General features: G+C 40.1%; 1 protein-coding gene across 6 annotated transcripts in view; it reads right to left on the reverse strand.

Moving 5' to 3' along the window:
• TSNARE1 (t-SNARE domain containing 1) overlaps positions 1–27,206 on the reverse strand; it is a 278,385-nt gene that overhangs the window by 126,228 nt on the left and 124,951 nt on the right. For all 6 annotated transcript variants that reach the window (XM_074202840.1, XM_074202835.1, XM_074202838.1 and 3 more), the window contains 2 exons: positions 6,505–6,595; positions 1,522–1,596 (listed from right to left, as the gene is read on the reverse strand). In XM_074202840.1, coding sequence (XP_074058941.1) covers positions 1,522–1,596; positions 6,505–6,595 — 166 coding nt within the window. The remainder of the gene's footprint in view (positions 1–1,521; positions 1,597–6,504; positions 6,596–27,206) is intronic.

Consider the following 27,206-nt stretch of genomic DNA (forward strand, 5'->3'; position numbering starts at 1 on the left):
TCTGCTCCCAAGTCTAAGAGTAGCCTTGAATAAATCATTTCTCTTCCCAGAGCCTCAGTTCCCTATCTGTACAAGGAATGGAGGAAATGATGGCATATAAGGTCCTTTTTAGCTTTGCCATTCTGTCTTTTAAGGGCTTTTCTTCCTCCAGTAAGCTATAACCTATACTCCTCAACCTCCAAGCAAGCCTTGGGTTAAGTTCAAAGAGGAAGATTTATGGGGAACTATAGTAACAATATCAAAAAAACAGACAATTGGGGAGGCTAGGTGGCACAGTGGATAGAGCACTGGCCCTGGAATCTGGAGTACCTGAGTTCAAATCTGGCCTCAGTCACTTAATAATTACCTAGCTGTGTGGCCTTGGCCAAGCCACTTGACCCCATTTGCCTTGCAAAAAAAAAAAACAACTAAATAAAAAGAGAGACAATTGCCTCCACAGAAGTAATTTAATATTTCTTATTGGTATAATGGATATAATAATATTTGTGTTACCTACTTCATATCTCTAAAGAAAGCACTTTAAAACTCTTAGGATATTGTAAAAATGTGAGCCTGTGGTCTTTGTATTAGGCATCTATGATTGTTAAGTGATTGAAGTGTAGGCATATTATGTATAGAGATGAATCTTAGGATAGTAACCTTTGGGAAAATTAAGAAGCATCTGCAAAGCCAACAAAGCTTAGTCAGCAGATTTCAGGAAAGACAAAACATAGGTCATAGCAAGTTAAAACTGGAAGGGATTTTGGTATATAGACTGGAAGAGCTGAAAGGGAATTTAGAAAATAGAATGTCCATTCTGGAAAGAACCTCAGACACTAAAAGCTGGAATCTAGACTGTTAGAACTGGAAGAGACTTTAAAGCACATAATGTCAGACTATAAGGGACTTCAGAACCCAGAATGTTAGCATTTCATAGTTATGGTTTGCAATGGTCTTAGCATATAAAAACGCATAATCATAAAAACCCCCAAACTTATGAAAGTGAAAGTTTCATTAGTCCCATTTTACAAGCCTAGAAACTAAGGTTCAGAGAAATAGAGTGATTTATCCAGGGTCATCCAGTCAGTGGCACAGTTCAAGCTGTTAAGTACCTAAGGTCATAGAATTAGGAAGTAATGAAGCTGAGTTCTAGTGACTCCAAATTCAGTACCATGGCTACTTATCATACCTAAATCCCAGAGCTGTGATGAAGATTGGATGAACAATTAAAAAGAAAAGGCTGTATAGATGTGAGGCATTATTCAAAGCAAATGACACTGGGCTCCTGGCTACCCCTTCCTTGTCTATAATAGAATCTTTTTCTGAGGGCAAGCCAGTAATTCTCTAACCCTCAATTTGTTGTTATTTACTTTTTATTCAATTTGTAAAATCTACAAGAAAAAAAAAGAACATTATCTCGGGTCATGGTGAACAAACTAACTTGGAATGCTTGAAGTACTACATAATGTAGGATATTCATTGTTATTATTTCCCCTCTAAGGAACACTGTAAGGGATTGGGGCAGTAGTGCCAGACCCTTACCTTCTGGACAGCTCTATAGCGCTGGAGAATATCCAATAGCTGATTCTTCAGTCGGTCTAGCTGAAGGTATTCTTGCTGCAAGAAGAGGAGAGAATGGATGAGAAGCACTTCCCTGGTCAATGAGCAGGCCCTGGCCACTATCCTGTCATTGCTCACTACCACCTGGAACCTAAACCTATACCATTATTTCCAAAAATAAAGGCTTGATAAACTGAATGGAATTGAACAAAAGGATAGCTGCTTACCAGTCATTGTTTAATGCAAGAGAAAGCACTGACAAAATGTGGTTCTGAGACTATCAGTATTCACAATTATTAATGATATCTCCTGACTCAAATATAAATTTATTAAGGATCATAGTTCTGAGTTACAGGGACCTAAGAGGCCATTGAGTCAGTCTAATGTCCTCATTTAAAAGCAAGGAAACTAAGGCTTAGGGAAGTTAACTCATTTGTATTGTGTCAAAGAGACTGGAAGGATCAGTCAGAAGTGGAACCCTGTTCCACTAAGTCCACAGTCAGTGCTCTTTCTTTGTATCACAATAATTCTTTTTTAAATTAATTAATCTACTTTCTCTCCCACCTCTCATCTTATCTCATTAAAAAGGGGTAGAGCAAAAAGAAAGAAAGAAAAACAAATTCCCTTTTAACAATTTTACATGAAAAGCCAAAAAATTACCCCAATGGTTATAAAATATGTGCATATATTATATGTATATATGTGATATATGTGTATGCCTGTATGCATATGTCTATATATCTATACATAATGTATACATATAGTTTATATATACATATTTACATGTACAGTGGTACCTCAATTCTCTGCAGCTACATAACTTGTCAAATCTTTTACTCCTCACATTCTGACAAGGAAAAAAATTGCTTGCTAGAGAGCACTTCCTTGAGACTCCTTGCACTTGCTAGAACTTGTATGAGTCACCATGCAACTCTGAAGTAGTAAGAATCATATTGCAGCCCAACAAGGGAAAATGCTTTCTCCCTTGTTTCTTGCTCACCACTATGTATCAATGAAACAGAGGTCCATATCAGCCTCAAGACCGTTCTGAACAGTGTAGAAACCCAGGCTAAGTCCACTTGTTCAGTGTTTGGGCCTTGGTTAGTTAGAGTGAATGTAAATAGTAATTGTATATGTTTGGGCCCAAAACCCTGAGAATCTCCCCTCTCAGGTTTTGGACCAAGCAACCAAGCAAAAGTGGCCATTCTTGTCCTTTGCGTCTCTTTCTCTCTCTCTCTCTCTCTCTCTCTCTCTCTCTCTCTCTCTCTCTCTCTCTCTCTCTCTCTCTCTCCCCTCCCCCAGCCTTAATCACTGAATGGACTTTGTCTCAAATTGTGACACTAGCTTTAAAAAGTCAAGGTCTCCCATTGCAGCCAAAGTGATCAATATCTGACCACTGGACCCAGATGACTCTGGAGGAGACTTTGTACAGCATCCCCTATCTTCAATTCAATTGCTGGACATGCCATTACCTCCCTGATGTCATGGTCCTCTTCCAGAGTGAAGAACAAACAACCCCATTATGCCAGAAACTCCTCTCAGTATAGTTAAAGTGAAGTTAAATTTTATTTTTATGTAATTAAATGCTTTTTTATTACTTTCAAAGTTCTATTTTACAAAACAATCTCATTATTTAATATTAACCCAGTAAAATATGAAAGCTAGAGAATTTTCATGAATTATTTCTAATTACATTATTTCATATGAAAAAGTTTGTTCCTTACACTCAACACTTGACAAGTGTCCCAGAACAAATTGATGAGTATCAGGGTACAACTATATATGTAAAAATTCTATATATGTAAAAATTCTCAATCCCTTTTCTGGTAGGAGATGAATACCATGTTTCATCATTCTCTTTCATCATCTCTCTCATCATTCCTTCATTGGATTCATGAATGGTTATTACATTGATCAAAGTTCTAAAGTCTTTCAAAGTGTTGATATTATTTAAGTTGCTCTCCTTGTTCTTCACATTTTCATTCTTCTTCAGTTTATAACAATTCTTCAAAATGGGTCAATTTTAGGATACTGATGTCACAGTATAAATCATTCTTCTGATTCTGCTTACTTTTACTCAGCATCAGTTTATTCACATCTTTCCATCTATTCTATCATTTCTTACATCACATTAGCACTCCATCATCTTCAAATACCATAGTTAGTTAAACCATTCCCCAGTTGTTGGACATCCCTTTAATTTCCGTTTTTGCCACCACTAAAAGATCTTTTTCTATATCTTTGATCTCTTTTAGGTAAAAGTCTAGCAGCAGCATAGTTGGGTCAAAAGGTATACATTGCTTATAAACTTTTTGTGAATCATTTCAAATTTCTTTCCTGATGACATTGTATCCATCCACAAGTTCAGCAACCAGTGCATCAAAGTCCCTGTTTTCCTACAGTCCCTCCAACATGTTTTCTTTTTTGTCAATTTTGCACTCTGAAGGTTGTGAGGTAGAACCTCAGAATGGCTTTAATTTATTGTCACTGTTATTCAGTCATTTTCAGTCATGTCTGATTATTCTGGTCCCCTTTTAGGATTTTCTTTGCAAAGATACTGGAGTGATTTGGCATTTCCTTGTCTAGCTCATTGGACAGATGAAGAAACTGAGACAAACAGGATAAAGTGAATTGCCCAGGGTCACACAACTAGTTAGTGTCTAAAGCAGATTTAAAATCAGAAAGATGAGTCCTGGCACTCTACTGACTGTGTCAACTTAGGTGCTTTAATTTGCACTAATTAGTGATTTGGAGCATTTTTTTAATCTGTCTACATCTCATCTAAGTTTCTTTCCTTAAGAATTTAATGAACATGGAATATCCTTAGCCACTTATCAATCGATATATAGCTCTTTTTTTAAAAATAAATTTTACATCATTCCTTGTACATCTTGAAATTAAGACCTTTATCAGAGAAATTAACAATAAATATTTTCCCATTTTTGTTCTTTTCCATTTTAATCTTAGCTTTATTAGATTTATGTAAATATGTTTTAAATTTCATGTCATCAAAATGATCCATTTTTATCTTCTGGGATTCTCTGTATCCCATTTTTGCTTATGAATTTTTATTTTTATCCATGAGTCTGATAGATGATTTTTCCATGTTTCTCTAACTTGTTTATGATGTGACCTTTTTTATCTTGTTCACATATTTATTCAAAGCTTATCCTGGAGATTACTGTCAGTTATTGCTCTAAACCCAATGTCTGTCAGAAGCTGGCCAGTTTCCCCAACAGTTTTTGTCCAATAGTGGGTCTTTAATGCAGTAATTGAGGTCTTTGTGTTTACCAAACACAAAGCTACTAGGTCATCTGCTTTGATGTGTTGTGAACTTAATCCCTTCAAGTAACTGATCCGTTTTTGCATATATAGTTTGAAACCTGCCACTGAAGGCCATGGTTACTACATTTATGACTTACTGCCTCTGTGCATGGCCTCCCTTTTCCCTAGTAGAATATAATTTCCTAGAAAGCAAAGACTGTTTTGTTTTTATCTTTTAGGTCTCTGCACATAGTAGGCATTTAATAAACTCCTGCTGATTGATGGACTGATGGGTTGATTTCTCCACCCCACCCCCCCTCTCTCCACCCTGGTCCGTAACTGTGCAAAGAGCTCAACTAGCCCATAGCAGAAGAAAGACATCAAAATAGAGCTGCATTTCATAATGGGCCATAAATTCTATGTTAAGTGCACAAAGTTCTCCAGGCTATCATTTAAACACCAACTTCAGGCATGAAACTATCATGGCAGCAGATCACTGTCCTGGCAATTTGCAACAGAGCAGAACACCAGGGTAAGAGTCCATCAATTCATCATTAAACCACATAGGCAACTCCACAGCAAGAGGCTTTTCTGAGCCTCTATTTTCTTCTCTGTGAAATAGGGAAACAAAGTAGCTTATTTCTGATGCCTCTTAAGGCTTTGAAATTCTGGCCATCATCTGTATTTCAGGCGATCAACCACAACTGCTTTAGAATTTTCCAAAAGTAACATGACCAGCTTCTTCATCTCCAATTAAGTCTATCCATTCCTCCATTGGTTACTGAGTTAACCATCATAAAGGTCTATCCTGTTACGTTACCATGTGGTTTGAATGATGATGATGGTAATCCCAACAATGGCAAGGAATATCATGGTGTTGGGGGGTATGTTGATGTTAATAGTGATTTGATATGATGACAGTGATGGTAATAATGTTGAGAATGATGATGATGAGGTTGGTGATCCTGATTGTCATTATGGTGGTGATGAAGATGGCAACAGTGTTGATACTGGCATCAGTGAGTAAACAATGATGATAGTGACTTCCCTTTTCAGATAAATTGGGTAGAAAAGACCATGGAAGAACACTTAACAGTTCAGGTCAAATACAATAAATATTTGAAAATAAAGTCAGTATCTCAGCATGGATAATGTCTGCCTTACTCCCTTAAAAAATAAGGAGGATGTAACTAGACAACATTTATTTGAAAAAATGCCTAGGGGACTTGAATGGCTATAGAATTAAGAGGACTTATCAGGGCAATATGGTTACCAATTTTTTTTTTAATTTGATTCCAGATTGCATATATAGGAGAATGACCATAACAAAGTGTGTGACTATCTCAATAAACAAGGACCAGTAATTTTACTGGAAAGTGTATCTCAACTCAGTTTCTAACAATCACAGTGGGGCCAAAATTGAATGGGCTTTCTAGAAAGCCTGCCTGTTAAAGCAGAGACTGAATGACATCTTGGCAGGTTGCTAATGAAAGTGATTCATGTACCAGGTGAGAAGTTGGGCTGAGTAGCTTCTCAGGTCCCTCACCCTGGATTGGCAGGATTCTAACCCCTCTACACAAGGTTTGCAGTTCTTCAGGGCTTGCAGGAAGGCTCAGGGCTGAATCTCGCCCTCTCCCAGACCCACCTTGCCGATTTCTGGGGGTCAGGCTCCCAAGGTGATGCTCTGATCATGGCACGTACCTGAGACAAGCCCCGCGTGAGCTCTGACAGCTGCTTGATGGTACTGACGCTGGTACAGATGGTTTTATTTGTTTCTTGCTGTGATGCATGCCTGGGGAGCAAGGGGTAGAATGTCCAAGAGAGGCAGAGATACAGAAGAGAGATTGGAAAGAGTTACAGGCAGAGAGGTACTCAGCATAGGGAGACAGAAACAAACGAAGGGAAAAGGAGGCAGCACAATAACAGAGAGAAGCATAGAGATAAAGACAAAGGGGAGACAAAAAACAGAGAAACAAAGACAAAAAGAGATACAGAGAGAGGAAGAAAGAAATTGAGACAGACACAAAGGGAGATGGAGAGACACAGATGGAAGGAAGAGACAAAGATGTAAAGCAAAAAGAGCGGAAGATAAAGAAAGTTAGAAAAAAAGGAAATGAGTAAGAGGAAAAGAGACAAAAGATAAGAGAGGAGAAAGAAGGAAGAGAAGGAGAGGAAAAGAGAGAAAGAATAAGGGAGTCAGAAGGAGTTAGGACAAAGAGAGAGAAGAGAAAATTTACAACTGAATTTCCAGGCCAGGAATGGTCAATAGGGACTCCCAGACTAAGGGAAGCGATACTTCCTAAGGAAGGTGATTCACCAGGTGTGCAAATAGCCAACACCAACTCCTTTCCCCCTGTTCATATAACAAGATCTGGTTGAACAGCCACTGTGATTGTTAGCAAGGCCAGGTCCAAATTTCAAATGCCTTCAAACTTGCTATTCTAATTATTTAGTATTCTCCTCACCCCTCACTGGTCCTCCCCTTTTGCCTCTTAGGTTTCCCCATTAATCCCAGCTGTGGGGATCACAAAGCTACAACTGAGTCTGAGGATTCAAATTCCACCACTATATGATCTTGGACAATAGAAGGTCTGGCTTACAGATAGGAAGACATGAGTTCAAACCCACCCTCAGACACATGTTAGCTGTATGTTCCTAGGCAAATCACTTAATATTTTTTGCCTCAATTTTCTCATCTACAAAATACCACCTATTTTCCAGGGTTGTTGTGAGGATCTAATGAGATAATAATTTTAAAGTGTATAGCACAGTGCTGGGCACCTAGTGAGAGCTATATAAATGTTAGTAATAATTATTAGCATGATGATAAGGATGCTTGCATCAAGAGTCAGGAGATCTGGATTCTGGTCCTGGTTCTTGATTCATATTTTACTGAAAACAAATGAGGCCATCCCCAGTGAACTCTTATTTGTCCTCCTATTCCATAACTCACATAACTCCAATGCACAAGAGATTCCATTCCATCCCATCCTCTCTGGCAAAATGACCCCTCAAAAATGCCTAGTCTCTCACTAATTTTTTGTTATTCTCTGTCTCTTGGCTGCTTCCTAATTCCCACAAATATGTCCACACCTCCATCATCTTCAGTATTTGATCCACCTCATATTTCTCCAAGAGTGCTTTCTCTACAACTGGTGACTACACTTCCTTTCACTCTCTTCTTATCACTGAGTCTGGCTTCTGACTTTATCCTTCAACTAAAACTGTATTGTACCAATTTATCACCAAATTCAATGGCCTCTTTTAGTCCTCATGCTTTCTGAACTCTTGGAAGCCTCTGATGTTATCATTCACCCTCTTCTCCTTGATCCTCTCTTCTCTCTAGGTTCTCCTGACATTGCTTTTGGCTGGTTCTCCTTCTATTTGTCTTATTGCTTCTCTTTTCTCTATCTAGATCTTCTTCCAAGTCATGCTCTCACCATGTTAATGAAGGCATCTCTTAGTCCCTCTTCTCAGATCCCTTGATATTATTTCTCTTAGTGACTATTGAATTTGAGTATCATCTCTATGTTGATTATACTTAAATCAATTTATCCATCCCTAACCTCTCTACTGATGTATTTGTCTTACATCTCCAACTGCCTAATTGGACATGTTGAACTGGCCATCTTACAGACATCTTGAACTCAACATGTCCAAAATTGATCTATTTATCTTTTTCCTCAAACTTTCCCTTTTTCCTAACTTCTCTAGTCAACTCTTCACTCTCACCACTTACATCCAATCTGATGCCCAGTTCAATAGATTTTACCTTTGTAATATCTCTCCTATAATCCTCCTTTTCATCTAGGACATTGGCACCCTCCTGATGCAGATCTTCACGCCTAAAGTATTATAATACCCAACTCTTTGGTCTCCCTGCCTCAAGTCTCTCCTTATTCTAGCTCATCCTCCACTCAGTTGTTAAACTGGTCTCCTTTAAATGTATATGTCATATCCCTATTCATTAAAGTCCAGGGACTCCCTGTTACTTTTGAGGCCAAATGCAAATTCTACTTAGCTTGCAACACTTTTTGACATTTCTAGTCTTTTCATACCACACTTCTCACCATGTCCCCTTTACTCTAGTGATACTGGCCTCTTTGCCCTTCCACTTTCAGTGTTTGTCCTCCATTGCCTAGAGCTCTTTCCCTCCTAATCTCTGCCTTCTGGCTTCACAACTTCCTTCAAGTCCCAGTTAAAATCCTACCTTCTACAAGGAGGACATTCCTATTCCTCCTTAAACTCAGTAGTTCCTCTCTGAGACTGATCTCAACATTGTGGTGTCATTTTGATCCTCTTGGGGTATGAAGGACAAAAAATGAACCTCCCATCTGAGATCATTCCCCATTTATCCTGTCTGTATCTTGTTTGTTCATGGCTATTGCATGTTGTCTCTCCCAAAGGAATGTGAGCAACTTCAGAACAAGGATAGTTATGTACTTTTCTTTGTATCTCTAGTGTTTAGTACATAGAAGGTGATTAATACATGCTAGCTGCCTGCCTGACTGGGTTTGCCACTTGATATGAAGGTTAAACTAAATAATTTCTAAGGTACCCTCCAGCTTTAATTTTTAAATATCTGATGATAAATCAGAAAAAGGAGCAATGGAGGGGAACTATTACTGGGAGGTAGATTCTGACTTGCCATAAACATGCATTTCCTAACAATCAGAGCTATTCACCAAATCTTAGGCTGTTTGGGGGATATTGTAGAACCTCTGTCTTTAAGATATTCAAAGTCCAGCTCTAAAGTTTTGTACTTTCTCCATCCAATCATGTAACTATTCATTTATCCATTCAATCATTTACTTAATCTTTATTCCACTAGCTGCTCAAGTTCTATTCATTCTTGCAATCCCTCAACAGCTCTGTACATAGTACCACTCTCTCTAAATATATCTTGTATATAATGAGCTATGCAAATTGTCTCTTCCCCATTAGCTTGTGATTTTCTCAAGGATGGTGACTATCTTTTGCCTTTCTTTGTAACCCTAGCTCTGCCCACTGGAAATGCTTGTAGACTGCAAATTGTCTGGGAGAGGGAAATGGTGCCATTCCTGCCCTCTAGGAGTTTACTCCAAGAATCAGAGTTAGAAGATGAATGGTACTGAGATGAGGCATTCCATGATTGGAGCAGTAGGTTTGGGGATGAGCCACCATGTAAAAGGACAAGAAGGCTATGGAGTAGGTATGTGTGAAGGGAAGGAAGACAGAATTAAAAAAAAAACAAGGCAAAACCAGGCTACAGAAAGCTTTAAATGCCAGATCAACTTTCTTCTGGGAAGAAGTAACTTTCTATTTCCCAGCCTTGATAGAGTTCCTGAATCTCTGGGAATGAATAAGTCAATAATCCTCTCCTAGCCTCTGCTTCCTGATCAGGAATTAATAATTATTATGCTATCTACTTCATAGGGTTGTTCTTGTTTCCCATATTCTGTGTCTTCATTTGGAATTTTCTTGACAAAAATAGAGAAGTGGCTTGCTATTTCCTTCAACAGCTTATTTTACAGATGAGGAAACTGAGGCAAATAGGGTTAAGTGACTTACCCAGGGTCAAATGTCTGAGGCTGGATTTGAACAGACTTGGGTCTCTATCTATTGTACCATCAAATTACATTTTTGTGATTTGTTAAAATGCTAGAGAAATGGGGTTAATCATTGTTATTGTATTACTGTTATTATTTAACAAAGACTTGTCAAGACCATCTTGCCTCTCTTAGGGAATGGCAGAGTAGCCCAAAAGGAATGCTGGAAGGATAGCCACTGTTGCCAAGTCCTCTCTTCTCAGGCTCTGAAATAATTTAAATAGATGAGAGTCACGAGAAAAGATCTTTTCTGTTGCCCCAAAAGCTGCCAGAGACTTCAAGCCAAGCCAAGGTAGTAGACTCACAAAAGAGCAGTCATTTCCCTTGTTCCAATAAAATCTGACAGGTAGGGCCAAAATAATAAGACAACAATAAATAATATTTTTAGCCCTTTGAGGTTTACAAAAAGCTTTCCTCACAAGGTAGATGGTTAAAGTTTTACTAAGCCCAAGGAAGAGGAGGAAGCTGAGGCTCAGAGGTGGTTTCTTACACAAGGTCACAAAGGTAATAAATGTAAGAACTGTTACTTGATTTCAGGTGTCCTGACTCCAAGCTTAGTTCCCATCCAAAGTGTATGCATCAGGCACTTAATAAATGTTTGATGTCATTGTAAATGCTGCCCCATTTTTTCAAAACAGGGATGATGGAGCTTCAGGACTATAAGGCAGTGATAAGACTTTGATTTCAGGTCAAATTCTAGACTGTATTATTAAAAGGATGACAGAAAAGGAAGTGGGAATCACTTAGAGAGAGAATGAATTTATCAAAAATAGGTCATGTCAGACTAACCTCAATATTTTTTTATGAAATTGTTACTAGATCGGGGGAATGCCACCAACACAGAATGCTTAGATTTTAGCAAAGTGTTTGACAAGATGTTTCATGTTATTCTGTTGGGAAGAGTTGAAAGATGTGAATTTTATCAGGGACAGTTAAATCAATCATTAAAGGTTGGATAGCCTGAGTAAAGAATAATCATTTATGATGGTAGGAGATCTCCAGTGGAAATACCCAAAGATCGTCCTTGTTCCATGTACTGCTTAATAAACTATATGGATGAATGCATAGGTCATGTGCCTATTAAATTTTTAGGTGGCAGAAGGCTGGGAGGGAGAGTTATCACATTGGATGAAAGAGCTGGGATTCAAAAAGATGACTAGAGTGCCAAGTTAAATCCAGAAAGGATGAAATTTAATGGGGAAAGATGTGAACTCCTAAACTTGGTTTAAAAAAAACTGCAGATATTCAGGAAGGCCAGACAAGAGTTTGTATGAAAAATAAGTAGAAGTGTGAGTAACCCCTAATTTTAAATGGATTAACAGCAAAATGTGCTACCCAAAAAAGGGCAAGGGGAGTTGATATATCTTCAGTTAAATCAATCAAAGCATTGAGTTCATGAAGACACTGATGATAGATTTGCTCTACTCAGCCCTTGTAAAGCACCATCTGTAGAACTATGTTCTCTTCTGGAAGCCATGTCTTGGAATCAGTGACAATCTGAAAAGTGTCCAAAGAAAGAGGAGCAAGATGGAGGAGAGATTTGAGACTGACATACAATGGTCAGAGGAATGAGGGATGGCAAGCTTGGAGAAGAAAAGTCTTAGGGGAGAAATGATTCTTGCCTTCAAGTGTTTGGAGAGCAGAACAATTAGGTTCTGCTTGGCCCCAAATGGATAGAATGAGGAACAAAGGGGAGAAGTCAAAGAGAGGCAAAGGCCAGCTGGATGAGGGGACCTACCTAAAAATGACAAGGGCTGCTCCTGATGAGAGTGAGCCCCATCAGAGGAGGTGATCAAGAGGAGGCTTGATAAGTACTTGGGAGTGATGCTAATGAGAAGATTCCTGGCCAGGGTTATTTGTTGGACTGACTATCTACTAAAAACTCTTCAGCTCTGAGATCTCATGAACAATAGTCTAGAATTCTCATGCCTACAAAATGGAGGATTACAGGCCTGAGACAACGAAATGACTGAGTAGACTACAGAGGGAGCACTGGGCTTAGATTCAGAAGACCTGACTTTTAATTCATGCTCATGAGCTGACTAAACTACCCTCCCTGGGTTCAGATTCTACCAGGAAAAAGGAATACTGAATGCTGATCCAGACAACTGTTTATTAGTATTGTGAGGGGGTTAGAGAGATGGGGATGACTGAGTAGTCCAATCCAGTATGTGTGTGTGTGTGTGTGTGTATGTTGACCACAGAGGGGTATTTACAATAATCAAGGGGAGCGGTTGGGGTAGTGGTCTGTGTAAGAGGACTAAAAATATTCATTCCCACCAAGTTTCAAGGAGTCTTATTCCTTTGCACCATGAACATGGGGGCATGGGGTGGGGGGAAGGGGGCAAAGTGGAATCTGGGAATTTTATTCTCTCACAGGGTCTTTTTAGGAAAGGGGCAGCCCTAGAGCTCCCACTAGTGGGTTTTCTGGATGATGTCAATGAGTCCCTTTCAACAGGGATAAGAGCCCAAATATTAGAACTTAGTTTGCTGCCCTATTAGCTCAGATATATAATAATAATAGCCAACATTTATATACTGCCTGCCAGTGGGTGCCTGCCACTATGCTAAAACTACAAATATTCTCTCATTTGCATCCCACATACTGGGAAGTAGGTGCTCTTATTATTCCCCAACTTATAGATGAGGAAACTGAAACACATTGATTAAGTGACTGGCCCAAGGCCACACAACCAGTAAGTGTACTCAGGTATTCTTGACTCCGGTATAGTTCTCTATCCATTGTATCACTCAACTATGACTTTCGGCAAGTGTTGTTTTATTCTGTAAACTGTCATGTCTCATCTGAAAAATGGAGATAATAACAATTGAATTACTTCCCTTAAAGATTATCACAGGAAAGTATTCTGGAAAGCTTAAATTAGCACTATAGTCATCAGTTGATTCTGGATGCTACCAAGGGGATTCTTGTTCAGGTGTGGGATGGACCCAAAGGAACCATCAGAAGTCAGGTATCCTTTCAAATCCAATGATCCTTTTTCTCCACCATGAGGATACAGACTACCTGAGATTGATGAGATTCTAGTGGTCTTCTACTCTGCCTCATTTTACAGATGGGAAAACAGAATCTCATGAAGGGTTAGGTACAAGTCCAAGATCACACAGCAGTTTAGAGGTTGAGCTGAAAAGAAAACAGGTTCACCTGCTCCCAGGCCTGCCTCTATCCCCAGTTCTTTAATGCCTTTCCTCCCAGAGGGATAGTGTTATCCAAAGAAATTGTAACTGTGTGTATTGGGGCTTGTGGCTTAGATTTCCAGCCGACCGAGTTGTTTCACTCCGGGGCCCAGAGGAGAAGAGCAGATGGCAGGAGCAGGATGTGCTTACTCAAGACATTCCAACCACACCAGGAAGAACAATGTTTCCTCTTGCTCCTCTCTCCTCTCTCATGGCTATCCTTCCATTGCCACTTGCCAATCTCACATGGTCTGACAAACTGGGGGTGCTGGGGATGCTGGCACCACTCCTAGAGCTAGAGCACTGGTTTCAACTGCTAAAGACACACGACCACTGAAAGTGAGGAGTAGAACAAGAGAGGACCCTGAGGGCCATTTGCTTGAGCCAGAGGGCCTGAGAGTCATTGCTAGTCCTGATATAATCAGCTGTGTAACCAAGGACAACCCCCTTACCTCCTCTGAGGCTCAATTTCATCAACTGTAAAATTAAGTAATGTGACTGAAACTATAACACTGAGAGAAAGTAAGAGTCTGAAAAATACTGTCTAGCTCCTTTCTAGTTCCAGTCACCTTTTGGATACATTTTTAAAAATTTTCTCAAATGATCCCATTAGGCATGGATTGACATCCCCCAAATCCTTAATTGTTCTTCTATTGGGTAGAGAAAAGAAAATTGACCTCATGGTCAAGGTGCCCATTACCCATAGCTTCTCCCACACACAAGAAATCAGTATTGAATTCTATTAGAATAAAGAATCATAGGACTTAAATGGTGATAATAAAGAGATAACTGACTTGCAAACTAATTGTGTGTCTTGGGGGTAGAGGAAGGGTGGTTTAAAAAAATCAGAGAATGAATCCCAAAGCAAACAACTTTACTCTTTGAGATAATTCACTGTCCCCCTCAGTCCTTGTTGACTACAGAACTGAACTCCACCATTTAGGCAGTCTTATAATTTCCTGGCCAGGAGGTCAAATTAAACAATCTTTGAGGCTTCTTACCAATCTAAGATTCTAAGACTCTGGCGATTCTAAGATTTTATGATACCAAGATTCTAAAAATACATAATTCTAATATTTGTATTATCCCTGAGATTTTTTTCTATGTGCTCCTTTTTGTTTCCCCTTTCTCTACCCCTCACCCCTCTTCCCACTGTTTATGTTCTTGGAAACCCTTACAGGCTGTGTTTTCTTAATTTAGCCTCCTTCTTCAAGATTCTTTATCAACTCCCATTATTAGGAGCTTCATAATGAAGTCCTCACTGCCTTTTGTCTGCAGTATTTGTCTTACACAAGGACTAAGTCTAGGCCTAGACCTGTTCCATTAACAGGCTTTATACCCTTCAACTTTCAGGGGGAAATAGACCCTGTCACAGCAATTTCTTCCCCCCCCCCCCCACCAAATACCATTAAAGTCCTTGCCTGCCTGGCTGCAAGGGCCTGGCTCACTGTCTCCAGTTTCAGGTCCCTCCTTCCCTCACTATCTGGCTTTCTCCTTCCTTTGTTTCTCTCTTACCTCCAAACTACTCTCCTTTCCTCTATTCTGCAATGCACCAGGAAACATAAGAAACTAGGGTAGAGTGAAAAGATAACTGAATTGGAATTTGGAATCTTGGCTCTACTGCTGACTCCTCTGACAGTAAACTCATCTCTTCACCTCTTGGAGCCTCAATTTGCTCCTCTGGTACATTAAAAGATAAAGAGGCAGCAAGGAATGGTGCAAAAAGCTCTGGCTCTGGCACTCAAGAATCTGGGTTCTGATAGTTGCTATTTGTGTAACCTTGGGCAACCACTTAACTTCCTTGGATCTCAGTGTCTTCAACTTTAAAAAAATGAGAGAGCAAATAAAGAAAGCCCTGAGTGATTGCTGAGGGCCATGGATATAAATACAAGCAAGCAAGACAGTCCCTGTCCTCAAGAAGCTTACAATCTAATGGTGGAAGGCAAGACAACACATAAAGGGGAGCATGGGGGGAGGCAGGAAGGGAGGCAGGAAGGGAAGAAGGAAGGGGGAAGGAAGGGTGGAAGGAAGGAGGGAAGTAAAGGGGAAGGGAGAGAGGGAAGAGGGAAGGAGGAAGGGAGGGAGGAGGGAAGGAGGAAGGGAGGGAGGGAAGAGGGGAGGGAGGGAGGAAGGAAGGAGTATAGAAGAAATATCTGTCTAGTTTTTAATATTAAGAAAATGGTATTTGTGCCTGTCAGATATAAATTCTCCTATATAAGAGCAAGCTCAGCTCACACCTCTACCCCTGCTCCAGCTTCCTGCCTTTCAGAATGGGTACTTGACCTCAATCGTGTAGAGGGGGTAGCATCCCCTTTTCCAGACTGTTCCCTGCACAGGAAGTGGGCAAGAGGCACTCTATCATAGATCTTTGTTATTCACCATGTCCTCAAGTCCCTTACTGTCTCTCCAGGAAGTTTAATCTGTGAACTGTGCAGACTTGTAAAATAAAAACCTGAGCTTTTCCACCTCCAGGGCTATCCTGAGTTTTTCACTTCTAAAAGTTCTCATCTTTATCCACATCTGAGGGAAGGGAGGGAGGAAAAGAGGGAAAGGAAAGAAATGCAATTAGTAAAGAGGAGGAGGATTATGGAAAGATACACTTGTGAATGAGTGAGGAGAAGCATGGTTGAGGTCCTTCTTAAATGATGGAGCAGTGTTAGGGACTGTTGTATATGGGAGCACTATAAATTATCTTCACCTGGTGTCCTTGAGCACCAGAGCCTTATCTTACTAAGTGCTACAGGAGTGGGAGTGGATTAAGGGACTGGGAATGGTATTTAAGCACAGGCATTTTGGTAAATAAATGGAGACCTTGGGAGTATAGGAAGAAACTTGTCTTCCTTGTCTCTGGCCACTCCAATGCTCACCTGGGGAAGATTAAGGGAGTCCAGGAAAGGGACTCAATGGGGCAGGAGATAGGGGGAAAAAAAGATAAAAAGTATGGTCCCTTGTACCAGAGAAGAATGCAGGTTGTAGACTAAAGAATGGTCTTCTAGGTCATAATGTGCCAAGTGCCTTACTTTCCTTCCTCTTTTTTTTTTTTTTTTTTGGTTTTTGCAAGGCAATGGGGTTAAGTGCCTTGCCCAAGGTCATACAGCTAGGTAATTACTAAGTATCTGAGGTCAGACTTGAATTTAGGTCCTCCTGACTCCAGGATCAGGGCTTTATCCACTGCACCACCCAGCAAAGTTATTTTTTATGTGTCTCTTATGTATATGCTTCATCACTGTGGTATAAGAAACTTACCCTTCCTATGGAGCTATATGTATTTCTGGAACAGTATGTCCCAGGATTTTGTGGAGAACATTTTGTACCAATGATCTTACACTACCATCTAGATAACTACCACTGCAAAAATACAAAATCTACTTACTATTATTAAAAGGAAACTTAGTGTAATGGGGGTTCATGGGTATTAGCAGTAGCCTCATACACATTTACCCTGAAAATCCTAATAATACATAGCAACAGCTTTATGAGGTCCTACACTGCCAATGTAAATGCTAGTTTGAGATTAGCTCAGATGGGGTTACTATATGATATCATCTAGGAAACCCTCTTTGTCCCAGAGTCAAAAAATCTTCCCAATCAATACTCTCAGATAAATCATAGAAAATATCTGTTATATCATAGAAGACATATGTGTACAAATAAGTCAACTGGATGAAGTAGGACTTGTTCTTTGTCAAAGGTATATCACTTGTGTCTTTTTTTCTCAAACTTCCTCCAGCATCAGAAATCTAAACAGTTATTAGCAAATGAATGTATATTTGTACAGTTGACATAAACCACAGTAGGTGAGGAAAAAATACAAATGCAAAAATCATGGGATAAATCTACATATGCACAATATATATGTATTAATTTGGTTACTCGTCCGTTTTATTTATTTTAACAAGACCTTGATTATGCTGATATTTCTGTATAGGAAAGTGTTGGCAGAGCTAAACTGTGTATCGAAACAATGATGTGACTTAAAATAAATCAAAGATTAGCTTTCATAATAAGATTGTTTGACAGTAAGGACAGAGTTTTGAAAATTACTTGCCTCAATAATAAAAGTACAAATAGGATGATGACACAAGAAATCATTCCTTGTTCTTCACCAATGTGGTCACTTGTCAGGGTTCTTGTGACTGGGAAAGTTCTTTCAACTCTCAGTGCCTCAGTTTCCTCTTTGGTAAAAATAAGGTTGTATTCAAAACTTCCTAAGTCCTCCTCTCAAATTCTATGCTTTTTTTCTCCAATGCAATTCAGTTTTGAGATCTTGTAAGGAAGCAAAAGGGGAGGAGGAGAAGAAGGGGAAGGACAGCTTTCCCCTCCTCAGTCAGAAGGTCTGTTTTTGTTCCAGGACCAATAGAAGAACAATTAGTGACTTATGTCTCTGCCGCCTACATTTTTGGAGGCTGTGAAGCAAGTTCCCCAGCTACCTTGGCCGAGGTGAGGGGACAGGGGGAACCAATTAAGGAAAACTGGTGGTTTCCTGAAAGCTTTTGAAATCCTGTCCCTTTGGAAATCCTCCGGCACCAGATGGAATGAATAGCCAAGGCCAGTATAAAGCACTGATGTTTTTGGGTTATTTTACCCCTTCTTTCTTTTTTGTTAGGGTTCCTTTTGCCAGTAGGCACAGGGACAGGATCGTGACATTATGGTCCCCTATTTGAATTCCATGGTAGTTCTCACAGGTTACTTTCTATGACATATCTGCCTATTCCAGGCTATGAAAACTGGGGCAAGTAACAGAATTTTAGGGCTACAGATTTAGGCTTTCAGGGACATTGGAAGGCCTTGTCCAACTTCCTCATTTTATGGAAGAGGAAAATATGGCCAAGTGAGTTGAACTGACTTATTCTCAAACTGTTTCCTGCTCTACAAAATGGGCATAATATTTGCACAATCTCCCTCCCAGGGTGGTTATGAGAAAAGCCTTTTGTTGACTATAAAACCCCATGGAAAGGAAACTTATTGTTATTGTTACAGAGGGACTGACACAAGGTAGATGTCTGTTGAAAGTGCTGAATCGGCTCATTATTGCAGGAAACAGCCCTCAGGAGCAAATAGAAGGAAAAAAAGAATCTGTACAACAAACAGGATCCTGAGTTCCCAGTACTGAAGAATCTTGGAAGTTGAGGTACACAATCTGAGCTGAGTCCTTATCTTGAAGAAGGGGTCATCCAGCTCCATTTGAATAATAATTCAGGGTTTTGAGGTTTGCAAAGCACCTATCTTAATTTATCCTCACAGTGAGGTAGATGTTATTGCCATCCTCATTTGACAGATGAGGAAACAGAGGCATCCAGAAGCTATGTGATCATGCTGGGGGTCATGCAGCTAGTAAGTGTATTTGACTAGATTTGAAGTCAAGCTTCCCTGACTCAAGCAAGGTCACTCATGAAGCTCTTCAATGATGGCAAGCTTACAGCCTCCTAAGATAACCCATTTCACTTTGGGACCCCTAGATTGTTGGACTTGGACTCCCTATGACTTTTCGTCATTTCTACCAGTTCTTCACAATGAGCTAGGCTAAAGGTCTTTTTAGAATGACCCTTTAAATCCCCATTTTACAGTTGAGGAAACTGAGGCAGATAGCAGTTAAGTGACTTGCCCAGGATCATATAGCTAGTAAATATAACAGGCTGAAATCAAATGAATCAACTGAAATCAATTCTCCCTGACTAAAGTCCCAGTGTTCTACATATGACACTTGAAGACCCCCAATGATCAGTGGTCATGATTCGCATGATCCCTGGGGGACCAAGGTTCCTCCAGAATGGTAACTTTCTAGCTTTTCCACATCCCTCTTAAGACACAGCACACAAAAATAGCAACAATACAAAGCAGATGAAAGTAGAGCTGTCATCTCCATTCTAGACACTACCCTTCTAATAAGGTAACAAGAGATCGCAGTAGCTCTTTTTGGTGGCCATGTCACAAATTAACTCACATATAACTAAAAGTCCAGTAGCCACTGAACAGCATGTTGAAGCTGCAGTTAGGGACCCAGGCTCAGATCAATCTACTAGCAACATGATCCTGAAAAGGAAAGGCATTCATTTAGTCAATAAACATTAATTAGGCTCTCTCTCTCTCTCTCTCTCTCTCTCTCTCTCTCTCTCTCTCTCTCTCTCTCTCTGTGTGTGTGTGTGTGTGTGTGTGTGTGTGTGTGTGTCTGTCTCTCTCTCTCCCCCTGTACTTAGTGCTAGGGGTATAAATAAAGGCAATTATATATATATATATACACACACATATATATAGCCTAGTCCTCAAGGAGGTCACAATCTAATGTCACACCTCATCTCTCAGTTTCCTTCTCTTTAAAATAGGGGTAATAATTGGAACTAACTCAAGGATTGTGTTCAGTATCAGATGGATCAGTCTAAGATAAGCAAGGCAATTAGGGGTACAATGGGTACATTGCTGGGCCTGTGCTCAGGAAGATCCAAGTTTAAATTCAGCCTCAGACACTTACCAGTAGCTGAGTGTTATAATGGAAAGAGTGCCAGACCTGGAGTTGTGTAGACGTACCTTCCTGGGTTCAAATCCAGAAATAGACATTTACCAGCTGGGTAACCCTGGCCAAGTCATGTAAGCCTGTTTGCCTCAGTTTCCTCATCTGTAAAATGAGCTGGAGAAAGAAATAGCAAGCCATGGCTCTATCTTTGTCAAAAAAAAAAACCCTTATTGGGGACACAAAGAATTGAATGTGACAAAGCAATTGAACAACCACAAAAAAAAACTTTTTGAAAACTTCTAAGCAAGCACTCAATAGGTGTTAGTTACCATTACTATTAATGATCTATATGGATCCAGTTCTTTGGGCACAGTCATTTAACCAGTTCCAGAGGACCTGACCAGGTAATCAGTCCACATCCATCCATCTTGCTCACAAGGGAAAAATGAGAAACATTGTTAAATGATGTTCTAAAATCCAGTCATTCTAAGGCTGTAGTATTCCTCTACTGCAGCAGTCTAGTGCCCCTGTCCAAAAAGTGAGGAACATTAACCCAGGTTGGCACCATTTCTGATTTGCTATATGGCCATGGTCGGAAGGCTTTGCCTTTCTGAGATTCAGTTTTCTCCTCTGTAAATGAGGCATTTGGACTAATTGGTGTGCAGAATGCATGCAATTTCTTTGTTCCAAATTCTAGATCTGGCAAGTTGGTTTCCAGCAGGTTCTCCAAGGATCAAAGGATCTCAGCAATGTGAGGTAACTCAGAGGCCATTTAATTTAACTTCTACCCCCAAGTTCCCTTTTCAAAAAAAAGGGCCAACAAAAGTGATCCTCTCTGCTTGAAGGTACCAAAGAGGGTACCTTACTAACTTCCCAGATACATGATTGTGCTTTAGGATAGCCCTTTCCTACCTATTTTTTCTCACAACTTTTTGGAATCTATTCTCCTAAATGTAGGAGAACTTGAATGTTCTGATTTTCCAATGTATTGATAGAGCCTCAGCTTACATCAATGCCATTAAAAGAAAAAAAAACATGTCGCTAAACAAATCATCCCCCCATCCCCCTCACAAAACAAACCTTCTGGGATGGGACAAAAGCAAGCTGCAAGGTCAAACAGTAGAAAATTCATAAAGGACAAGTTAGACCATTGAGAGAGGCAGGAAAGAGCTTCCAGAGGTCACTGAATCCATGCCTCTGTCTCATAAAAGCTAACATCTACACCCTGTCTCCAAGGATAATTTAGTCCTAGGAGTAGAACAGAGAACAGTGAACTCACATTTCTATCTTGATTTAATATTTGCAATGTACTTTCTGTACAGTATTTCCTAGGAGAAAAATAGTACTAGCATCCCTCCCCTTTAGAGATGTGAACCTCAGAAAAGAACAGGGTTTTGGCCAAGGCCACAGATACATGAGCCAAGATTCAGAGTCATATATCCTAAAAATGTTAATTACAAATGGAGATGAGTGAGGGAGGGTTACAATAGATTGAGATGCCCAGCTTCTCTGAGTCAGGAGCCTTGGGTTCAAGACCTACCTTGGATATTTACCGGAGGTAGAGACCACTCATTTTTTTTAGGCTTTTTTTTTTACAAGGCATATGGGGTTAAGTGGCTTGCCCAAGGCCACACAGCTAGGTAATTATTAAGTGTCTGAGACTGGATTTGAACCCAGGTACTCCTAACTCCAGGGACAGTGCTTTTATCCACTTCGCCACCTAGCTGCCCTGGTAGAGCCCACTCTTAAGAGAGTCATCATCTTAAAATTAGTCACTTAAACCCCCTAGATTCTCCAGTTTGTTTGGGTTTTCTTGCCAAAGATAATGGAGTGGTTTGCCATTTCCTTCTCCAGCTTTCTTTATAGGGGAGGAAACTGAGACGAACAGGGTTAAGTGACTTGACCAGAGACAGGCAGCTAGTAAAATGTCTGGAGTCAAATTTGAACTCAGGTACTCCTAACTCCAGGGCCAGTGTTCTATCCGCTGCACCATTTAGCTGCCCAGTAGGTTCTGAAGGTAACTGTTTTAAGCCAGTAAGTTGCAAAGCAAATGCCAGATTAGTATTGGTAGAGGAAATTTTCTCCCTGCTGGGAGTTCTTTAAACCAATGAAAATTATAAGTCTACTTTAAAAAAAATTGTGATAGATGATCTCTCCTGAGTATGCAGTACTTTTCAAGGAAGGGATAAGTCCTTGTTCTCATTTCATTTTGCCAAAAGCCAGGGGGAGTAGGGAGGAGGGAGGACTGGAATTATTCTCTACCTCTTATGGATATGGAAATTGAAACCTAGTAAGGAGAAACAAGTTTCCTAAGATCACAGAATAAATCCCCAACTAGAACCCAGGTCTACTAATGCCAGATCTAGAACTCCTTCCATTCCACTATTCCCTCTTAAAATCATTCAGAGAGGGGTTCATCCTGTCTTGTATGCAGGATCTAACAATTCCCACTCCTCAAAAAGTAATCTTCCCTTGAGTTGAACCCAAACTCCTCTCATGTAGCTTTCAGCCTCTTCCTTCTTGACCTCAATAGAGATCAGAATAATAACTGATAATAAAATAATTCATCAATCACTATTGTAGAGTGCTTTATAATTTATAAAGCATTTCCCTAAAAATAGAGCTAATAATAATTGCTAACATTTATTTAGTACTCATGTACCAGGCACTGTGGTAAGCATTTTATAATTATTATCTCATTTGATCTTCACAACAACCCTGAGACATAAGGTGTTATTATTATCCCTGTTTCACAGATGAAGAAACTGAGGCATGCAGAGGTTAAGTGACTTGTCCCAGGGTCACAGTACTAGGATGTGTCTGAGACCAGGCTTGAATTCAGGTCTCCCTGACTCTAACCCTGGCTTCCATCCCCTGCACCAACTTTCCATTTTGCGGAGGTGAAAACTGGGACCATGAAAGGGCAAAGTCTCTTGCCAGAGGTCAGATAGACTTTCAGTGGTAGACCCAGGCCTCATACCAAGTCTTCTGACCCCAAGTCACTCAGTGTTCTTTCCACTATAACATCTCCCTACCAAAACAAGCAAGGTTCACATATTACTAGACTCAAATCCTTCTTTTCCCAGTGTTGAATAGCCCTGCTCTGCCCAGTCCCTGACTTCTATTTCTCATACATCTCATGGTAGAAAGTTCAGTGCTTTTGCAACTTTCAAGTCTTCTTGACTTCTCTATATCTGTTAATGCTCTCATCTTCCCAGGCTGCAGGATCTTAGCAACCATCCCCTTTCTTTTCCTCCCCCAAACCCAATTGCATAAGTTACTTAGGGTTCTGGATTCCTCCTTTCTAGTAATGTGGTCACCAGTCATCACTCTGCCATTTGGTCTCACCTGTACTAATTTAACTGCCTCCTCACTGTCCTCTCTGCCTCCAGCCTTTCCCTATTCCCAACCATCCTTCACCTGTAGCTAGGTTAGTTTTTTTTAAGTTCAATTATAATCAGATTCCTCACTCTTCAATCTCCTCTAACTTGCAAAGCTAACGACTCCCCATAGGACCTACAGGATAAATTAAAGACCCTACTCAGCTATTCCAGGTCCTACCTGGCCCCTGTTTCTCTCTTCAGGCTTCATGAATCCTACTCTTCAATCAAACTAGCTAGGATAAAGAGACTGGTTAATGGATCAATTCAAACATTTTAGTCTAGTACCTTAGGCAGGAGGGCACAGGGTGAGAGGCAGAGAAACAGTACCCAAAGGAGGAACCCTAAAGACAAGGCTTTCTGGTGTATCTGCCTTAGGCCAGGTCAGGCCACCATTTCCCCCTCTCCCCTTGGAGCCAGGCCAGCAGAAAAGGTGCTCAAATAGCTGAGGTGGCAATTTAGCTAAGCCTCTGCTACTGAGCATTTTACCAGAGCAGACCTATAAAATCCTTTATCACTCTCAACAGCAGGGGATTTCTGGAGAAAAGGGTGAGAAGGGTCCCTCCATGCCGCACACAGATTCCAAACCCAGTCTAACTTTCCATTACCACTGCAAAGGGAATAAGTCAGTGGCAAGCATAATTAGAAGCATCTATAGAGTCAGAATTCCTTATTTTAAAAAGAGGAGTTTAATGTCCCCAAAGAAGATCTGTCTAATAAAAAAAAAAAAAAACACTTTTAAAATTTATGAAGCACTCTCCTCACAATTCTGTGGATCATTATCTCCACTTCAGGGTCATTGAGCTAGGATTAGGACCTCAGAGACCATCTAATCTAACCCCTTGGCCATAGAGGTGAAGACTTTGCTGAAGGAATTAAGCATTAGGTCTTCTGCTGCCAGAGCCCTGTCTCCAAAATCCTCCTGGGTCCAACAAGCCAGTAAGTGTTGGAAGTTACAGTAGAGTATGTTTTGATTGAAGCTATTTTTTAGGGGTAGAAGCAGCACACCATGCACCACCTCCCCCAATATTCCTGAGAACCAGGAGCATTTTGGGAGAGAGGGAGGACCAGGTTGCAAGATCTGTTTCTCAAGATCTTGGACTACTGAGGCATGCCCTATCATCCCCAAAGCCCAGCTTAAGCCCCTCTCTAAAAGTCCTTCTTCCTTGGTCTCCTTTGGCTAAACCAAGATTCTCTCCATTCTACCCATGTGCCATTCATTGCTGTGAGGTGTGGTGGGGAAAGGGTCATCCAGCTTCCCTTACAAGAAAAGGGATTATCCAAAAGGCAAGGGTCAGGCCACCTCTTCTCCTACAGTGCCTCCCATATGCCTCCCACAGTGATTAAGGCTGAAGTCAGAGTCATCTTGTGATAATCAACTAAAAACACCAACTAAAACAGGTATAAAGGAAAGAGTTGCTGCTTGTGGAGTCATGGATTCAAATAAAAGTCAACTCACTTTGTTAAATAATAATAGGCAAGGAGCCTCTTCCAGTCTCAGCTTCCTCAAGTGCAAAACTGGGCAAATATCAATAACATTAGCCTGTTTTCAAGGTATAATAAGTAAAATGCTTCGTAGACTTTAATGTGTGTTGTGTGTGTGTGTGTGTGTGTGTACATATATATATGAATTATTTTTAGTTCCATTTAGTACCATAATACAAAATATTAGTTCTGTGGTGGTGATTATTATGATTATTATTATCATTATTATTATTTGTTATTCTTTGTTATTCTCAGGCAGGCTCAGTAGATAGTGTTTGATCTGGAGTGAGGAAGCTCTGAGTTTGATATCTGCCTCAGATTACTTAAAACTGATGTGACCTTAGGTACTTTAACCTCTTTTAGACCCAGATTCCTCATCTGTAAAATAAGATAAATCATAGTACCTATTTCCCAGGGTTATTATGAGAATTAAATGAAATAACATGTATGAAGTGCTTTGTAAAGCTCAAAAATATTTGTTCTAAATGTTATTATTTCTTTTTATCTTTCTGAATGTCCTTTGCTGGACCCTCTCTACTTCTTTCCCTACACTCTCTGGGGTCTCATCAGCTGCCCTGGGTCTAGTTCTCTTTGAGCAGTTCCAGTCTCTCCCCGGAGACCCAGGTCCACAAGACCTAACGTTTCTGTTTGATATGTTTAGTTTAATGTTTTGTAAAACTCAACACAATCAACATAAAATGCATTCTCTTTAGCCCCTACTGTTAAGATCACCCCTTTTCTTTACTTGCCAGGTCTACTGATGGCATGTCACCATTCCAAGACCCCGGTTTGAAACATCTCCTCACATCCTCCCCCCCCCCAACCCCAAACCAAGTTCTTGTGAGAGCTTATTGGTTTTGTCTTCACATCATCTTTTTCTTCTCTACATTCAGTAGCCACCACCCACCCTGCATCACTGAAGTGACTGGTATGGTTTATTGCAATGACCCAATTAGTCTCTCTGCCTTCAGCCTCTCTCCTCTCTGATCTCTGTTGCACAAATTTGCCAAAGTGACATTTCAAACTTGATACGTCACCCCTTTCTGCTCCAGAAGCTTCAGTGGCTCCCTATTACCTTTAGCATCAAATATAAACTCTTCTTTGGGGTATTTAAAGCCCTTCCTTGACTTGGGGCATGCTAGTCAGGGAACAGCTGTTCAGAGAGAAATCTCTTACAATTCCTGAGTTTCACAGAACACAAGAGTGGAAAATCAACTTAGGAGATCGTTCAGGCTACTCTGAGACCCAGAGAGGGTATATTATTTATCCAAGGTCATGAAACTTAGTGAGAGGGATGAAACTTCAACCTAAGTGTACTTACGTAGCTCCTGCAACATCATCATGTTCCATGACATTATGGAAATGGTAAGCCAAGAATCTCAGACTAACAAGGGCCTCCCAAAGCAGACCTTACCTGACCAGGAACTCTTAGGAATCATCATCCAGCAAAGCTTCCACTCTTTGCAGATGATATGATGGTATACTTAGAGAACCAAGAAAATCATCTTAAAAACTACTTGAAGCAATGAAATTCAGCAAAGTAGCAGGATATAAATATAAAATAAACCCACATAAATCATCAGCATTTCTATATACAAACAACAAAGCCCACACAAATAAAGACTTCTCACACAAATAAAAGACAGATCTAAACAATTGAAAAAATGTCAATTGTTCATGGTTAGGTCAAACTAATATCATAAAAATGACAATTCTACCCAAATTAAATTACTTATTCAGTGCCATACCAAACTACCAAATAACTTTTCTGAACTAGAAAAAATTGTAACAAAATTCATTTGGAGCAAGCAAAGTTCAAAAATATCAAGGAGGGGTGGCTACATGGGCACAGTGGATAGAGCACTGGCCCTGGAGTCAGGAGTATCTGAGTTCAAATCTGACCTCAGACACTTAATAATTACCTAGCTATATGGCCTTGGGCAAGCCACTTAACCCCATTTGCCTTGCAAAAACCTAAAAGAAATCAAGGAAACTGATGAAAAAAATTTAAAGGAAGGTGGCCTAGCTCTACCAGTTACAAAACTAGTTATAAAACTACACCATAAGGTGGCAGTCATCAAAACTGCCTGATACTGGTTAAGAAATATAGTAATGGATTAGTGGATTAGGAAAGGTTCAAAAGAAACTGCAGTAAATGACTATAGCAATCTACTGTTTGACAAACCCAAAGACATCAGCTTCTGGGATAAGAACTCACTATTTGACAAAAATTGTTCGGGAAACTGAAAAATAGCATGGCAAAAACTAGGCATAGACCCACAACTCACACCCTATACCAAAATA

This window comes from Macrotis lagotis, chromosome X, assembly GCF_037893015.1.
Source record: "Macrotis lagotis isolate mMagLag1 chromosome X, bilby.v1.9.chrom.fasta, whole genome shotgun sequence".
In the NCBI taxonomy this organism is placed as follows: Eukaryota; Metazoa; Chordata; class Mammalia; order Peramelemorphia; family Peramelidae; genus Macrotis; species Macrotis lagotis.